Here is a 14162-nt window from a genome sequence, read left to right as displayed (position 1 = left end):
CCAGTGCAAGGTGCAGGAAGCAGTTTGTGCTACCAGAGGTGAAGGTGTAAGTGCTTGGTTTGGCACTTCCGCATTTACAACTTATTTGTAAGTCTAGCATCTGCCATTTTTTTCTGAAGCAAACAATGCAATCATGCTGCAAGTCACAGACTGATTTCCCTACCCCACACATCCTTTGCCCTGCCAACCAGCATGACTGAGTTGTTTACAGCAGCTAAAAAATCAGATTGAGGTAGGTCACTGAAAAAAATGGAAAAATGATATCTCAAAAATTACGAATAATACAAAATATTGGACAAATAACTCCCATTTTGGTTGTATATAGCTACAGCAATTCATTGATCAGATTAAATTTTTTAAAAAAAAAACAAAATCGGATGCAAAAGAAAATACAGGTATGGGACCTATTATCCAGAATGCTTGGGACCTGGAGGTTTCTGGATAAGAGCTCTTTCCATAATTTGGATCTCCATACCTTAAGGCTACTAAAAAATTGTTTAAACATGAAATAAACCCAATAGGGCTGTTCTGCCTCCAATAAGGGGTAATTATATCTTAGTTGGGATCAAGTACAAGGTACTGTTTTATTATTATAGAGAAAAGGGAATCATTTAACCATTAAATAAACCCAATAGGGCTGTTCTGCCCCCAATAAGGGGTAATTATATCTTAGTTGGGATCAAGTACAGGTACTGTTTTATTATTACAGAGAAAAGGGAATCATTTAACCATTAAATAAACCCAATAGGGCTGTTCTGCCCCTAATAAGGGGTAATTATATCTTAGTTGGGATCAAGTACAGGTACTGTTTTATTATTACAGAGAAAAGGGAATCATTTAACCATTAAATAAACCCAATAGGGCTGTTCTGCCCCCAATAAGGGGTAATTATATCTTAGTTGGGATCAAGTACAGGTACTGTTTTATTATTACAGAGAAAAGGGAATCATTTAACCATTAAATAAACCCAATAGGGCTGTTCTGCCCCCAATAAGGGGTAATTATATCTTAGTTGGGATCAAGTACAAGGTACTGTTTTATTATTACAGAGAAAAAGGAAATTAATTTTAAAAAGTAGACTTATTTGATGAAAATGGAGTCTATGGAAGATGAGCTTTCTGGATAACGGGTTGCCGGATAATGGATCCCATACCTGTATTAAGGGAATCAGCAAGTCAATTTGTCTGTTTGGCCTTTTGTGAATATGAGTTCTTCTTACTTTGTAAATATGAAATTATTTTGCAATTATTCAGAATGGGACACCAATGTGCACAAACTGCATTCTTAAAGAATGCCCATATAGCAGTAAGATCCCTCTGTATACTGTCCCCCCATGCCATAAACCATTTAGATTGTTATGTCTCAAAAGCGAGGAAAAAAATAAAAATGAATATTAAAAGGTAATCACATATATATAATAACACTCAGTAAAGAGCCACAGTTATATTAAAATAAATCTGAAACTTTCCAATACTATAGGTTAAATACATCACCAAGATTTTTTTTTATGGACAGGCAGCATTGAAAAACCAAAAAAAAAAAAAAGAATGTCTTCATTTGGTTTGCTGGCTTTAAACCATCTTCAGAAGGCTATTAAAGTCACTTCTCGATGATACTGCTCAAGCCCGCTTGGCGTGAAGCATTTCAATTAGCAAGTTGTTGCAGGGGACTTCCCCACTAAGGTGCTTATGGTACAGGTACTCCTCGGCTTGCATGCTGATCGAGCGGATTTCGGCTAACCTTAGCAAGAGCGAGCGGTACTTGTCCGTACAGTGAGGATAGTGGCACATTGTGTATTCCAGAAGGGCAGTACTGACTTTCTCCTGGGCACTCTTTGCTAGGCTGTGGTTTTCCAGAAACTTTTCGTCTGTAGGGCAAAAAACAGAACATAACATCATGAAATTTCAAAAAAACAAAGGATGGTTGAAGGCAGAGTGATGGGAATGCATCAGATTTTGCTAGATAGGATAATGCATATACATAATGCTCTCGATTTTATAAAGTTAATGTTATAGGGGGTGATAACAAGTAGTGATGGGCGAAATGTTTCGCCAGGCATGGATTCGCGGCCATTGGCGGATTGTTTCGCGAAATGGATGAAAAAAATCGCTGTGGAAAAATTTGCAGAGTGTCCAAAAATTGTCGCCCGCAACAAAAGAATAGCCGCACGACAAAAAAATAGCCATGGCCGACAAAAAGAATAGCCACACAACAAAAGAATAGCAATGGGTGTCAAAAGAATAGCCTTGCGACAAAAAAATAGCCGTGGGCGACAATTTTTTTTGACGCGCAACATTTTAGCAGTTTTGCGAATTTTTCGCCGTTTCACGAATCTTTTCAAAGATTCGCAAATTTTTTCACGGGACAGATTCGCTCATCACTAATAACAAGTTCTATACAGGTATGGGATCCCTTATCTGGAAACCCATTATCCAGAAAGCTCCAAATTACCGAAAGCCTGTCTCCCATAGACTCCATTTTAATCAAATAATTCAGAATTCTAGAACTGATTTCCTTTTTCTCTGTAGTAATAAAACAGTACCTGTACTTGATCCCAACTAAGATATAATTACCCCTTATTGGGGGCAGAACAGCCCTATTGGGTTTATTTAATGGTTAAATGATTCCCTTTTCTCTGTAATAATAAAACAGTACCTGTACTTGATCCCAACTAAGATATAATTACCCCTTATTGGGGGCAGAACAGCCCTATTGGGTTTATTTAATGGTTAAATGATTCCCTTTTCTCTGTAATAATAAAACAGTACCTGTACTTGATCCCAACTAAGATATAATTACCCCTTATTGGGGGCAGAACAGCCCTATTGGGTTTATTTAATGGTTAAATGATTCCCTTTTCTCTGTAATAATAAAACAGTACCTGTACTTGATCCCAACTAAGATATAATTACCCCTTATTGGGGGCAGAACAGCCCTATTGGGTTTATTTAATGGTTAAATGATTCCCTTTTCTCTGTAATAATAAAACAGTACCTTGTAATTGATCCCAACTAATATATAAATAATCCTTATTGGATGCAAAACAATCCTATTGGGTTTAATTAATGGTTTATTGATTTTTTTAGTAGACTTAAGGTATGGAGATCCAAATTACGGAAAGACCCCTTATCCGGAATACCCTTGGTCCCCAGCATTCTGGATAACGTGTCCTATACCTGTATTATAGATCTTTTTCATATAGAAAGTGTCACATTTGTGCTTTTCCTATTGCACATGACAGTTGAGTTTTCACTTTTGCTTTGTAAACATTACGGTGCCCTATTACGCTGTAGGTTGGCCCTCTGAGCTGCTACCCTTGTGACTGGCTACACATTGTTTCTTCACTCACTGAAGACTTATTATCAGAACCAAAACACAGTGGCATAATTAGATGTTACTGGGGCCCCACAGCAAATTCAGCTTAGGACCTTAAAGCTCCAAAACATTAAGTTGACTTATTTGACAACAATATATTGAAATAACAAGGGATGCAAAAAACCCACTTTTTTGGGTTTGCCCGAACCTCCGAACCCACCCAGCAGGATCGGCCGAATCCTGAACCAAATCCTAATAAGGATCGGAAGTGGTCAAAAATCTCGGCGGAAAAAAAATTTCACTGCCCATTTAACCCTTTCCAAATTCTAATTAGCATATGCTCATTTATGCTATGTATTATGATAATTTAATTAGAATTTGGATTTGATTCGGCTGGGACCACAGAACAGGCCAAAATCGAATCCTTAAAAAAACGCCGGGATTCGGCTGAATCCCGAACCGAATCCAGGATTTGGTGTATCCCTAGAAATAACTAGGGCCTCTCTAGGCCCTCTACACTGCTGACCCCTAGGCCCTAAAAAGTTTTCTTATTCTACCACAATATATCAAAACAAAGTAATTGTTACTTGATGTTTCTAAACCTGACTGTTTTGCCAACTCAATTGAAAATGACTATTTTTTTTTTTTTTGAAATGTACAAAGATCTTCCTGGAGCAACATTCCAAGGTATTACTTCCTGGAAGATCTTTGTACAAGTCATTCTAAATTGAGAAAGCTAATTGGATGACTGGTAAAAGGTCTTCAAGAAAAAAACACAGCAAGTTCAGTTGATTTGTCTTATTACTACAGATTTGGTAAACTGACTTATTTGACCACAATATACTGAAATTACTCGATAATTAGGACCCAGGAAGTCCTCTACACTCCTGGACCATAGGGCCACAAAATATTGCCAAGTTAACTTTGATATATTGAAATTAGTCCTCGCAAAGCCCTCTATGCTATTGGGGGTCCCTGGCACCCACAGGCTCTGTTTCCTCTGTATTTACGCTCCTGAAAACATATTACAATAGAAGCTCACACAGTAGACTAGCTTGCCTACAACTGGAGAAGTGCTCTGTTTACTGCGCTGATTCTGGCCCAGTTATTGTCCATAAAAGGGCAGTATATCAGTGTTAACAGAGGTTTACTTTATCCACAACACAGTATATAGATAATACAATAATGCAGGTATGAGAAATTGCTTTATATATGATATATACTGTATATATATATATATATATATATATATATATATATAGTGAGAGAGAGTGAGAGATATAGAAGTGAGTGGGAGAGATAGAAGCAGTTGTTATCTAACATTTCTAGAAGAGAGTGATTTATCAGAAAACATCTGAGATCTCTGTTCTCTGTGATCCACATAGTAACAAACAGAACACTTCTGTGCCCCCTTTAATTACAAAGCCACCTAGCATTTCAGCTATTTATTGGATATACAGTAATCTTAAAGTGGAAAATGTCTGGGGGTGGTGGTAGTTGTAGTCTAATCACAAAGGAAATACTCCCTGTAACAGATGGCTCAGAGAACGTACAGGTGGCAAGCAGCTCAAGCAATCTCATGTAATACTGTCATTATGACACATGAAAAACATATACAAAACTATTAATCATATTTTCTCATCTATTTTTTCCTAATCAGTTGTCCTTGACAATTAATAAACATACAGTGATACAGCTGGCTTTCTCTTCTGCCCAGCTTGATATCATAAGAAAACCTATATTCCAATTGTTCAGACTGTGGGATCCAACGTTTAATTATTATTTACTATAACACTGTTTTGTCCTATTACCTGTGTATACTGATTCTTCTCTTACCCACCCAATTGTAATCAACATGACCTTAAAGGAGACATATTGGATAAATGTAAAAAACATAATTTTGTGGGCAATTATGAATAATACATGGTGCTGGGTTCACATTGGTCTAAAATTGAATACTGTTAAAATGCAAAAACTGTAAAAAATGGCCCCTTTATTGGAGCTCCATATAGATTCTATCAGATCTGAACAGTCCCTGCCAGAAGCACCTACAGTGCCTGTACTGAGAGCCGCCGGCTCCCCTGCACATCCAGAGAATTCAGCCGATGGAACAGATGGGCAGGACTAGTGGGGTTTTGGGGGAATTTCTTAATAAATCGGTCTGAAACACAACTTTTTTAAGCACAATCCTTCTATACCAAGGTCGATTGCAGGCTCATATTGCATTGCATATTGCAAGTTAAAAGTAATTTTTCCGCCTGACCTGGTTGATGTGCCTCCAGAGTGATGTCACTTCCGCCCAGCAGTGACATCACATCTGGTTTTCTGGATCCCCTGTGTCTGGATAAAGGTACAGGTAGCATAGGTAGGGTCTAGGCAGAGAAATGGGTCTAAGTCAGGTTGTGAGTCAGCAGGCAGGACTACCTTCAACTTCCCAGAGATCAAAGAACATACAGGAAGCTCAGGGTCACTGACTAGCAAAGCAGACTCCTGTGTTTGCAACATGACCCCCTTTTTTTTGTTTTATAAAATAGTCAGCATTTATGTTGAAAAAACAGTGAACGATTATAAAGAATTTACAAGAAAGAACCACAGAAATAAAATAAGTACAATGTAAAGATCTGTAGGATAATAAACAGGTGTTCAAATAATCTTTAAACCATCTAATTTCTCGGCCCGGCCTTGGTGGGCCCCAGTGGCCCAGACCCAACCCTATTGTCACTTCCTCTTGCCTCCAATGTCCTCCCCTGACGCGATTCACATACGCGTGTTCACGGGAAGGACGTCAGACAGGGGGACACGCCCAGAGGAGGCACCTTGGGGGGTGTGGGGCCCCTGGGGCGGTAGCCCCGGTTGGTTCTGTACACCCCCAGTCCGACCCTCAGAATTCCTTGTGTTAAGCATAATAGAAAATAGACATTTTTGCTTTCATTCTTTTGATTTGGGGGGTCTCATCTTGGAACAACAGAGACACCAAAGACCTCTCAATCTGAATTTTCTTATATTCATTTTTCTATTAATTTATTAATGTTGTAGTTAATACTTCTATTTAAAAGGCTATAAAAAATGTCTTTGTTTTTTCTAATCAACATTAACATTATGCAAAAAGTTTTTTTTACAATTTCATGAGGCCTAAAGTTAACTCCATTCCCTTATGTGTACCCTCTCATATGCTCTGCAAAGTGCCCACTGAACACTGATTTATTCAAAATTTCTCCATAAACCCTACTAGTCCCGCCCAACTATTCCATTTCCTGCTGGCACTTTCCAATGCTGTGCAGGGGAACTGAACAGATTTCCACATAGTGATGCAGAATGTATCACTTTCTAAAAAACATTTCTACTGCTCCAGTGTTAGCAACCAGTGCACCAGCCTTGCAGATGCTTGCCATTGTAATGTAAGGCTTTTCCGTAGATGCTAGCCCAACAGAAAACCCATGACACTGCCAAATAGTTCTTGTGGTCCAGAGTCAGTTGGCCGTATAGTATATTTGGAGATTTTCTTTCCACTATAACAATACAACTGCTCCCATCATATTTTGGATAGTGGACTGCCCTTGACTTCATCTACTGAAATTATATATTAAAAAATGACATGTGTATTGTGAATAAAATAAGCACAACATATAGCTCTGTGCCAAGGCAGATAAAAGGGCCAACAGCTGAAACAAAAGATACAGATGAGAATTATCTTTATTGCAGGAAAATACTGATAAATTCACTGTCTGGGGAGAACAAAGACAATCTCAGTTTCCATCAGCTCAAATTGGCCAATTTTCATATAAGGATTTTATTTTCGAAATATTGTTGTTAATCCATGTTGACGGCAAGTGTTATGCCATAAGCACAATATATTTCTGAAGGATTGTGCAGTAGATGTGTTTAGATAATGCAAAGCTGTGCAATAATGTGGTAGTAGCTTACGCTAAGGTAAAAGCACAATTTATTGACAATGTTTACAATGATTCTTGCTTGCTCAAGGCAGCAAATCTAATTTCTCATATTAAAGTCATGTGGCCCAACACCTTACCCAGCAGTTCAGTACGTTTTTCCCATGTTATGCTGAAACCTTTTGAGAAATAAAAGCTGAACCTCTTTCCTTTTCTGCGTTTATTTCATAATAACCAGAAAGACATTGCATTGATGAAAGACAAAGTAGTACGCAGGGCTCAATCCGCAGTCGTTGTCTAACTCACCTGATTCTCAGAGGAACTATTCAGCATTTAATTGAATATCTGAATAATCTTTTCATTCTGCCGAGCCATAAAGAATGTTGGCTAAATAACATTGACTCACTTCATATTGAAGCAGCATAGCAGTTGGCCGTTTCACAATGAAGCCCATCACACATACAGACGTGCCTCAGATTATTTCTATGCCCTCAAGTGTTCTCCACATTCAGAACTGCTTTTGTTTAGAAGAAGCTGTTGATAACTTGGAAATGGTTAAGGGAATGTGCTGGCTTATAAAAAGCCCTATTTCCCCTTCTGCACTGACTGCTCGGTGAATGCAAGATATGAAATCGAATGACAGGTCAACCCATTAAGGCTCTATTAAGTCCTTCTGCTGAATGAATGCTTACCTGGGCGATCGTCATAAATATTGCTGTTTTGAGAAGCTCTGATATTAATTAAAACACTTTACCTGCTTAGAGGAGAAATCTATTTAACGGCAGCACAAATAGAACCCTCTCCAGTCAATGCCTCGGCTTTGCTTGTGTGGGAAATGTTGAAATACTGTCGATCAAAGCAATTGCATCGTGAACGTGAGATAAAACCCAGTTCAGCACAGCTGAGCCTCAATCCAGGCATGAATGCCCAGGGGGGCGAGAAGGAATATTAGTAATATTAGTACTAGCGAAAAATAGATGCATCACAAATAATTACTAGAGAACATTTTAAGAACAAATATACCCTATTTGTATAACACAGGTCATTCTACACTAAGAATCGTATGTGAAATATGTATTTAATATTATTAGCCTATGCTGTCATTGTCTTAGACTGCTTGTATAAACCCCTTCTCAAGAAGCAAATGGGCATAATCTGAAATCATTGGGTAATGACCAGTGAAACAGCGCCATAAGTGGAACGAACTTGGGCCTAAGTGGGGGAACACTGTAGAAGTCATTTACAAAGGTAAGTATTGGAGTACTAAGGAGCATAAAAATGATCCCCTTAGTGTTCATTTACTAAGCACTTATGTCTAGGACATTGCTGCATCCTGCACTGAATTAAAAAGCCAGTGTGAGGTGCAGATCATGGCGCTGGTGGGTGCTAGGCAGCCCTGACCTTACCGTCTGTACTTAGCACCTCATGCCTCCTGGCGCTCCCTAACTTGCGTGTCTAAATGATGAAGGATGGGGGAGTCACACCTGCTTCGCCAGCCCACCCATCATGAACACCAGCAGCACTGTATTCATGAAGAGGCGCAGGTCTCAAGCAATGACCTGAGCACACAGTGCAAAGATATTATGCTTTCTAGTAGGGATGCACCAAACCCCGTTTTTTGGGTTCGTCCGAACCCCCAAACCCACCCCGATGGATTTGACCGAATACCGAACCAAATCGGGAAGGGATAAAAAATCTTTTTCCCCCCTAACATTTAACCCTTCCGAATGCTAATTAGCATTTGCTAATTCAGGCTAATTCGGATTCGGTTTGACCAGGACCGTGGATTCGCCGAAACCGAACCCTGCAAAAAAGGCCGAATACCGAACCGAATCCTGGATTTGGTGCATCCCTACTTTCTAGAACTAATATAGACAGTTTCAAAATGCAGACAAAGGGGATCATTAATCAAAGGTGAAGATTAATATTCCGGTTCAATCACAGTTAAACTTCAAGGTTTTGAGGTTTTTTACATATAAAACTCATTTTCTTGTGTCCTTCTGCCTGTGTTTTCCAGCAGAAGAATTTGGGAGCTGCTGAGACTCATTAAAAACAATGAGCACATCAGCATTTGTATGGAATTTTTTTTTTTTTATTGCTCCACACACGAGAATTCTCAAGAGTTCTGAAGAGTTCTTGAGGTCTATGGGAGCCTTGCTCAATGCAAGGAAAATATTTTCTGTAATGTTATGTTTTCAAACTTGAAACAAATTCAAACAACAAATGACAAATACCCAAGAACTAGAAAAATGGAGCAGTGTGAGATATTTTTCATGCATGTGATGCAGAGAGAAGAATTTTGCTAAATATGTTTTTAAAAGATTCATTTGCAAAATGGCACAGGACAAAGTTTAAACCAATAAATAGGTGCCTTTCTGGTTTATTGCATTCCAAATATTAAAATGAAGCATTTGATTTTTTGCTATGGCTTACCCCACTAGGGCAAACCTTGTTGCTACAAATTGTCCAACAAATTGGTCCATTTGGTGTTTGGGTGGCTCATCATGATGCAATAAAATTTCCTCCAACAATGTCAGTTCCAAGGTAAAATATATCTCTAACCCAAATGATAAGGAACAAAAACAATTCTTTGGTTTAAAGGGGTCTCTGAGTGGTGGTTCACCTTTAAGTTAACTTTTTGCAGGATGTACTGTTTTTAGCAGATTTTCAATTGGTCTTCATTTTTCATAAATTTCTGATTTTTGCATTCCACTGCCTGACCACGGCAGTCAAAAAACAATGGCTTTGTGGGGCTTCATATATGCTATAATTTTATTAAATATCTATTAAGGCCTCTTCTATTCATATTCCAGTCTCACATTCAATCCACTGTATGGCAGCTGTGTGTCTAATCAATCCTCATTATGTAAAGATTTGTTTTAACCCTACTTTGTAAAAAGGACCCATGCTGTAAAGCCCTGCAGATGATACCCACAAAAAATGTGATGGTTGGAATTTACAGAGGCAGATACAGTTTACAAGATCTCCAGGTTGTGGGTCCTAAAGCAGTTTTTTTGCCTCATTTGCCACATTTCCCCTACCCTCGGATAATGTCACTTATGGGTTTTTAATGATGTCACTTCTGGTTTTATGGTGGCCACTGGGGAGCAGGTCAGATGCAAATAAAGTGGGTGATCTACCTGATTAGACCAGCAGGTCTCTGTTGGCAGTTGCTTAACTTGCAGGATCCTTTTAGGTTTTACCCTTCAATAATTCTAGCCCCCAAAAATGAAAATAAATTGGTAATTAGGAAGGAAAGAATTAAATGAAAATAAAATATATTTTGGAAAAAAACAGATGGTAAAATGGTTCACTTGAGTAACACAGGAAAATCTGAGCAAGAAAATACAAACATTTTTTTTAAAGAAGCCAGAATATTTTGTTTCAGAGTGCTTATCATGATCAGCTGATTTGTGATAACAGTGTTGTCAGGAAATCTGAGACGTTATTTTCTAACCAAGACTATGGCTAATTAGTAGCAGAGACAGGTCTGAATCACCACTTTACCCATCAATGCTGGATTGGAAAATAGGTCATTGTAACATTCTCTTAAGGGTATCACCTAAAAAAAAGTATATGCATTGATTCAAGATAAAAATTTCACCCTTGAGTACATCTTGCTGTTTTGGTGTTATGTAGTAACGTGGGCAAAATTTGCTACCTCTCCCCAGCTGATCACTTTTGACTCCCCACAAGTCTTTCAAATCCCACCAACACCACTGCCACCGCTAACTGCTCCTAAGCCCCCTCTGCCACAGCATGCCTCCATTCCAGTGAATCATTTAACTCACTGCCTCCATTCCAGTTTGCGTCCCTTACCCTGTTATGCTCCAGCCAGTTGCCTAAGCTTCCTCCCCTAGTTCTGGTCCTGTTGAAAGCACTGGTCTGTGTTTGTCAATACCATACCTATGTATGAGTATTGAATCCATGCAACTAACCTGCATGGAAGTCTGAACATGCTAGCAATCTGATCATTTAAGTAGAAGATGAAATTCAGTGTTTGGGGCTTAATGAAGAAGAACCTAGTGCCCATAAACCCAACCAGGTCCTTTATATTTAAGGAATGAAGCCCAAAAATACAATGATAAAAGAGGTTGGGGATTACAAATCAAATTACTGGTCTATAGATTTTACTACAAAAATCTGGGTCAGCTTTTATCTTATCTATAAAAAGTCTAGTAAAGGACAAGAAAAACTGATTTTTTAGTATGTTAGACGCCCCTCCCTTACCCACTAAATTCCATTGCTAAGTTTTTTTCCCAGAATGGTGCTCCTTAGAGCAAAATTATTCCCTGGCCTGGATGAAAAAAGCAGTGCAGTGCCTCCATCTTTCTAACGTTTCCCAGGCATTCCTACTGAAGTCTTAAGGTGGCCATACATGGTACGATTCACTCATTTGGCCAAACAGCTAATCTTTCCCCCAAAATGCCTACCTTGGGTGGTTGATATTGGGCTAATGCAATTATTTGGCCCAATGGCCAAACAATCGCATTACAATGAAGGGGTTACGATATCGGTCAAGATGCCAAATTGGTATGAAGGACCCAAATCAGCAGCTTAAATCTGCCTGTGTCTGGCCACCTTTAGACCTCCAAAGTGTAGTAAAGTAAAATCTCTTTTAATATCATCATTTTCACATGTTACATGTTATCAACTACAATGCCCTATATTTGTTTCAGGGCAGATGGCTGCTATACACTTCCTTGTGTACAGTGGCACTATGCATCTACTCATTCGACCACAAATACTGGGAGGAGGTAGGATTGAACAAGAGTGGGTGCTGAGCGAACTCAAATTGACTGGCATTTAACACACTGAAATTCACAAAGCTGACCCATGCACATAAAAAAATGACAGAAATGTATCACATGTATTTTGTCTTGTCTACATAATATAATCAAGTTTAGTTCCCCAATATCCTCTTTATACACTATTTTCCATAACTGTCTCTCTCTCTACCCCTCCTTATGCCCCTTATCCCGGTCCACCTCTTGCTATTTTGTCTGAGCAGCAAGTAGATGTGTGCAATAGACTAAGCAGGGCAGCCCAGAGACTGCGTGGCGATGAGAACTATCTGTTTCCCCTAGAGTGACAGCTCTAATGGACCTATGTGACGTACATTCTTCAGGTTATCTCCCGGTCTTATTCCAAGACCAGTATCAACATTGCTGTTATGCCGACACTGTATCTGTGGTTCCCCTGCTCTATGAGATTTGGATGGGGAACGGCAAACACTGTCTATTTTGGAACAAAAGTTCAACATTTGTGTTTTAGCAGCAAAAACAACATGTTACGCAGAAATGGAAGGTTTGTTAAAAAGATATTAGCAGATTTGACAGTTTGGGGGATAAGCACATTATTAATATGAATATAAACACAAGCTCCTTGTACTTCTGTATAGCTGCAGTAGGTACCAGTGCGCCTGTCTCATCCCCTCTGAATCAAGCACAACAGTGCCTATTGATGCTGGAGAATCTCCACTTTGAACATGGTGGTAATTCCAGGCAGTTTCAGACTGGGGTGGTCTGGGCCCACTAGGGCTGCCAACTCCCGCAACAGCATACAGTTTACATACTCCCTCTTCCTTAATTGCAGCTGTGATCTAGGAGATCACTTGCATCTGGGCTGGCTGGGCCAGGGGGACCTGTGAGGGCTGGGGCCTACTGGAGTTTTTTTTCCCACCAGCCCAGGATTCCCTTAAAGGACAATGAAAGGTTAATATAAATTAAAAGTAAGTCTAAAGGCATTCTTTTTAAGTACTTACTGCATATCTAAATTCGCAGATCCCTGCTTGCTTCTCTGAGATATGGTGCTGGCAGCCTACAGCAGTGTGAAGCCTACAGTGACATCACTGAAATCTCTCTCCCCTTCCTGTAGGTGCCAGCGGCAGCCTTCCTATTCTCTGAGCATGAGTGTAACTTGATCCTATCTGCTGTTCTGAGCTACACATGCCCACCAGCCAATCAGAAGCGGATCTGGCAGAGGGGAGTGGGGGAGGGAATGAAACACATGTGCAGTATGAAGCAAGGAGGGAAAGGAAGGGAGAATACCATTTTAGAGATGGCTGCCTGTTCTAGAAAATGTGAAGTAAGTGTGACTGAGTAAATATTTGATTAGGTGAGCCAAAAGTGTGGCGTTTTTACTAAACAATAGGAGGACTATTGGGCAGTATGCTTTTTACATTTTGACTTGCATTCTCCTTTAAAGTTCTGCACCAATAAACACAGGAGATTTGTGGCCAAAGAATCACATGCAAACAGGTCACAAAGGCCCGGGCCTAGGGCGGCACGAATTTAGGGGCACCCGGAGTGCTGCATGCTAATGCCATTTTAAGTTTGAGTGCCGCAAGTGAACCCATCTTCACTATGAACATTGTAGCCTCAAGGTCAACCAGATTTTCATTCTAACTTTTATTTTAAATGTCTTATCTTTCCATTGAGGCACTCTCCTATTACTGTTCCATTCTGTCCTACAATCTGCTGCTTGGTTGCTAGGTTTATTAAAATCCAAACTCAAGAAAACAGGGAAGTGGTTACTACATACAGTAAATGTATAGCAATGATGGAAAACTGGTGTCTTATTATACTTAGTATACTTATTGATGTACCCTAGCTTTCGACTGTCTGACCCTAGCTCTGAGATGGCGAGGGAGCTTGGTAACTGTAAATAGTAACTGTCGTGTTGCAATTTGGAACTATTTCCAAAGGTTGCCTGTCTCCTAGAGAATAGTTACCAAACCAACATTAAACATGGAGCAGCAACTGGCAATGTACACAATATAGGCAAAAGTATCCGGACACCTTCATGTCCAACAGCTCATTCCCAAAATATAAAGTTGGTCCTCCCTTTGCTGCTATAACAACTAGTGATGAGTAAATTTTTTCGGCAGGCACGGATTTGCAGCGAATTTCCGCATTTCGCCATTGGCAAATAGTTTTGCGAAACTCCTGTGAAAAT

General features: G+C 39.4%; 1 protein-coding gene across 3 annotated transcripts in view; it reads right to left on the bottom strand.

The window, feature by feature from the left end:
- Positions 1 to 1393: 1393 nt before the first annotated feature.
- Positions 1394 to 14162, bottom strand: part of nr5a1 (nuclear receptor subfamily 5 group A member 1) — a 116684-nt gene continuing 103915 nt past the window's right edge. For 2 of the 3 annotated variants that reach the window (XM_031890258.1, XM_031890257.1), the window contains exon 7: positions 1394 to 1867. In XM_031890258.1, the coding sequence (XP_031746118.1) occupies positions 1620 to 1867 (248 nt within the window). In that variant the 3' untranslated portion in view covers positions 1394 to 1619. 3 annotated transcript variants of the gene reach the window in all.

The sequence above is a fragment of the Xenopus tropicalis genome, chromosome 8 (genome assembly GCF_000004195.4).
Source record: "Xenopus tropicalis strain Nigerian chromosome 8, UCB_Xtro_10.0, whole genome shotgun sequence".
NCBI classification, from domain to species: Eukaryota; Metazoa; Chordata; class Amphibia; order Anura; family Pipidae; genus Xenopus; species Xenopus tropicalis.
This window is presented reverse-complemented; position numbering and strand designations above follow the sequence as displayed.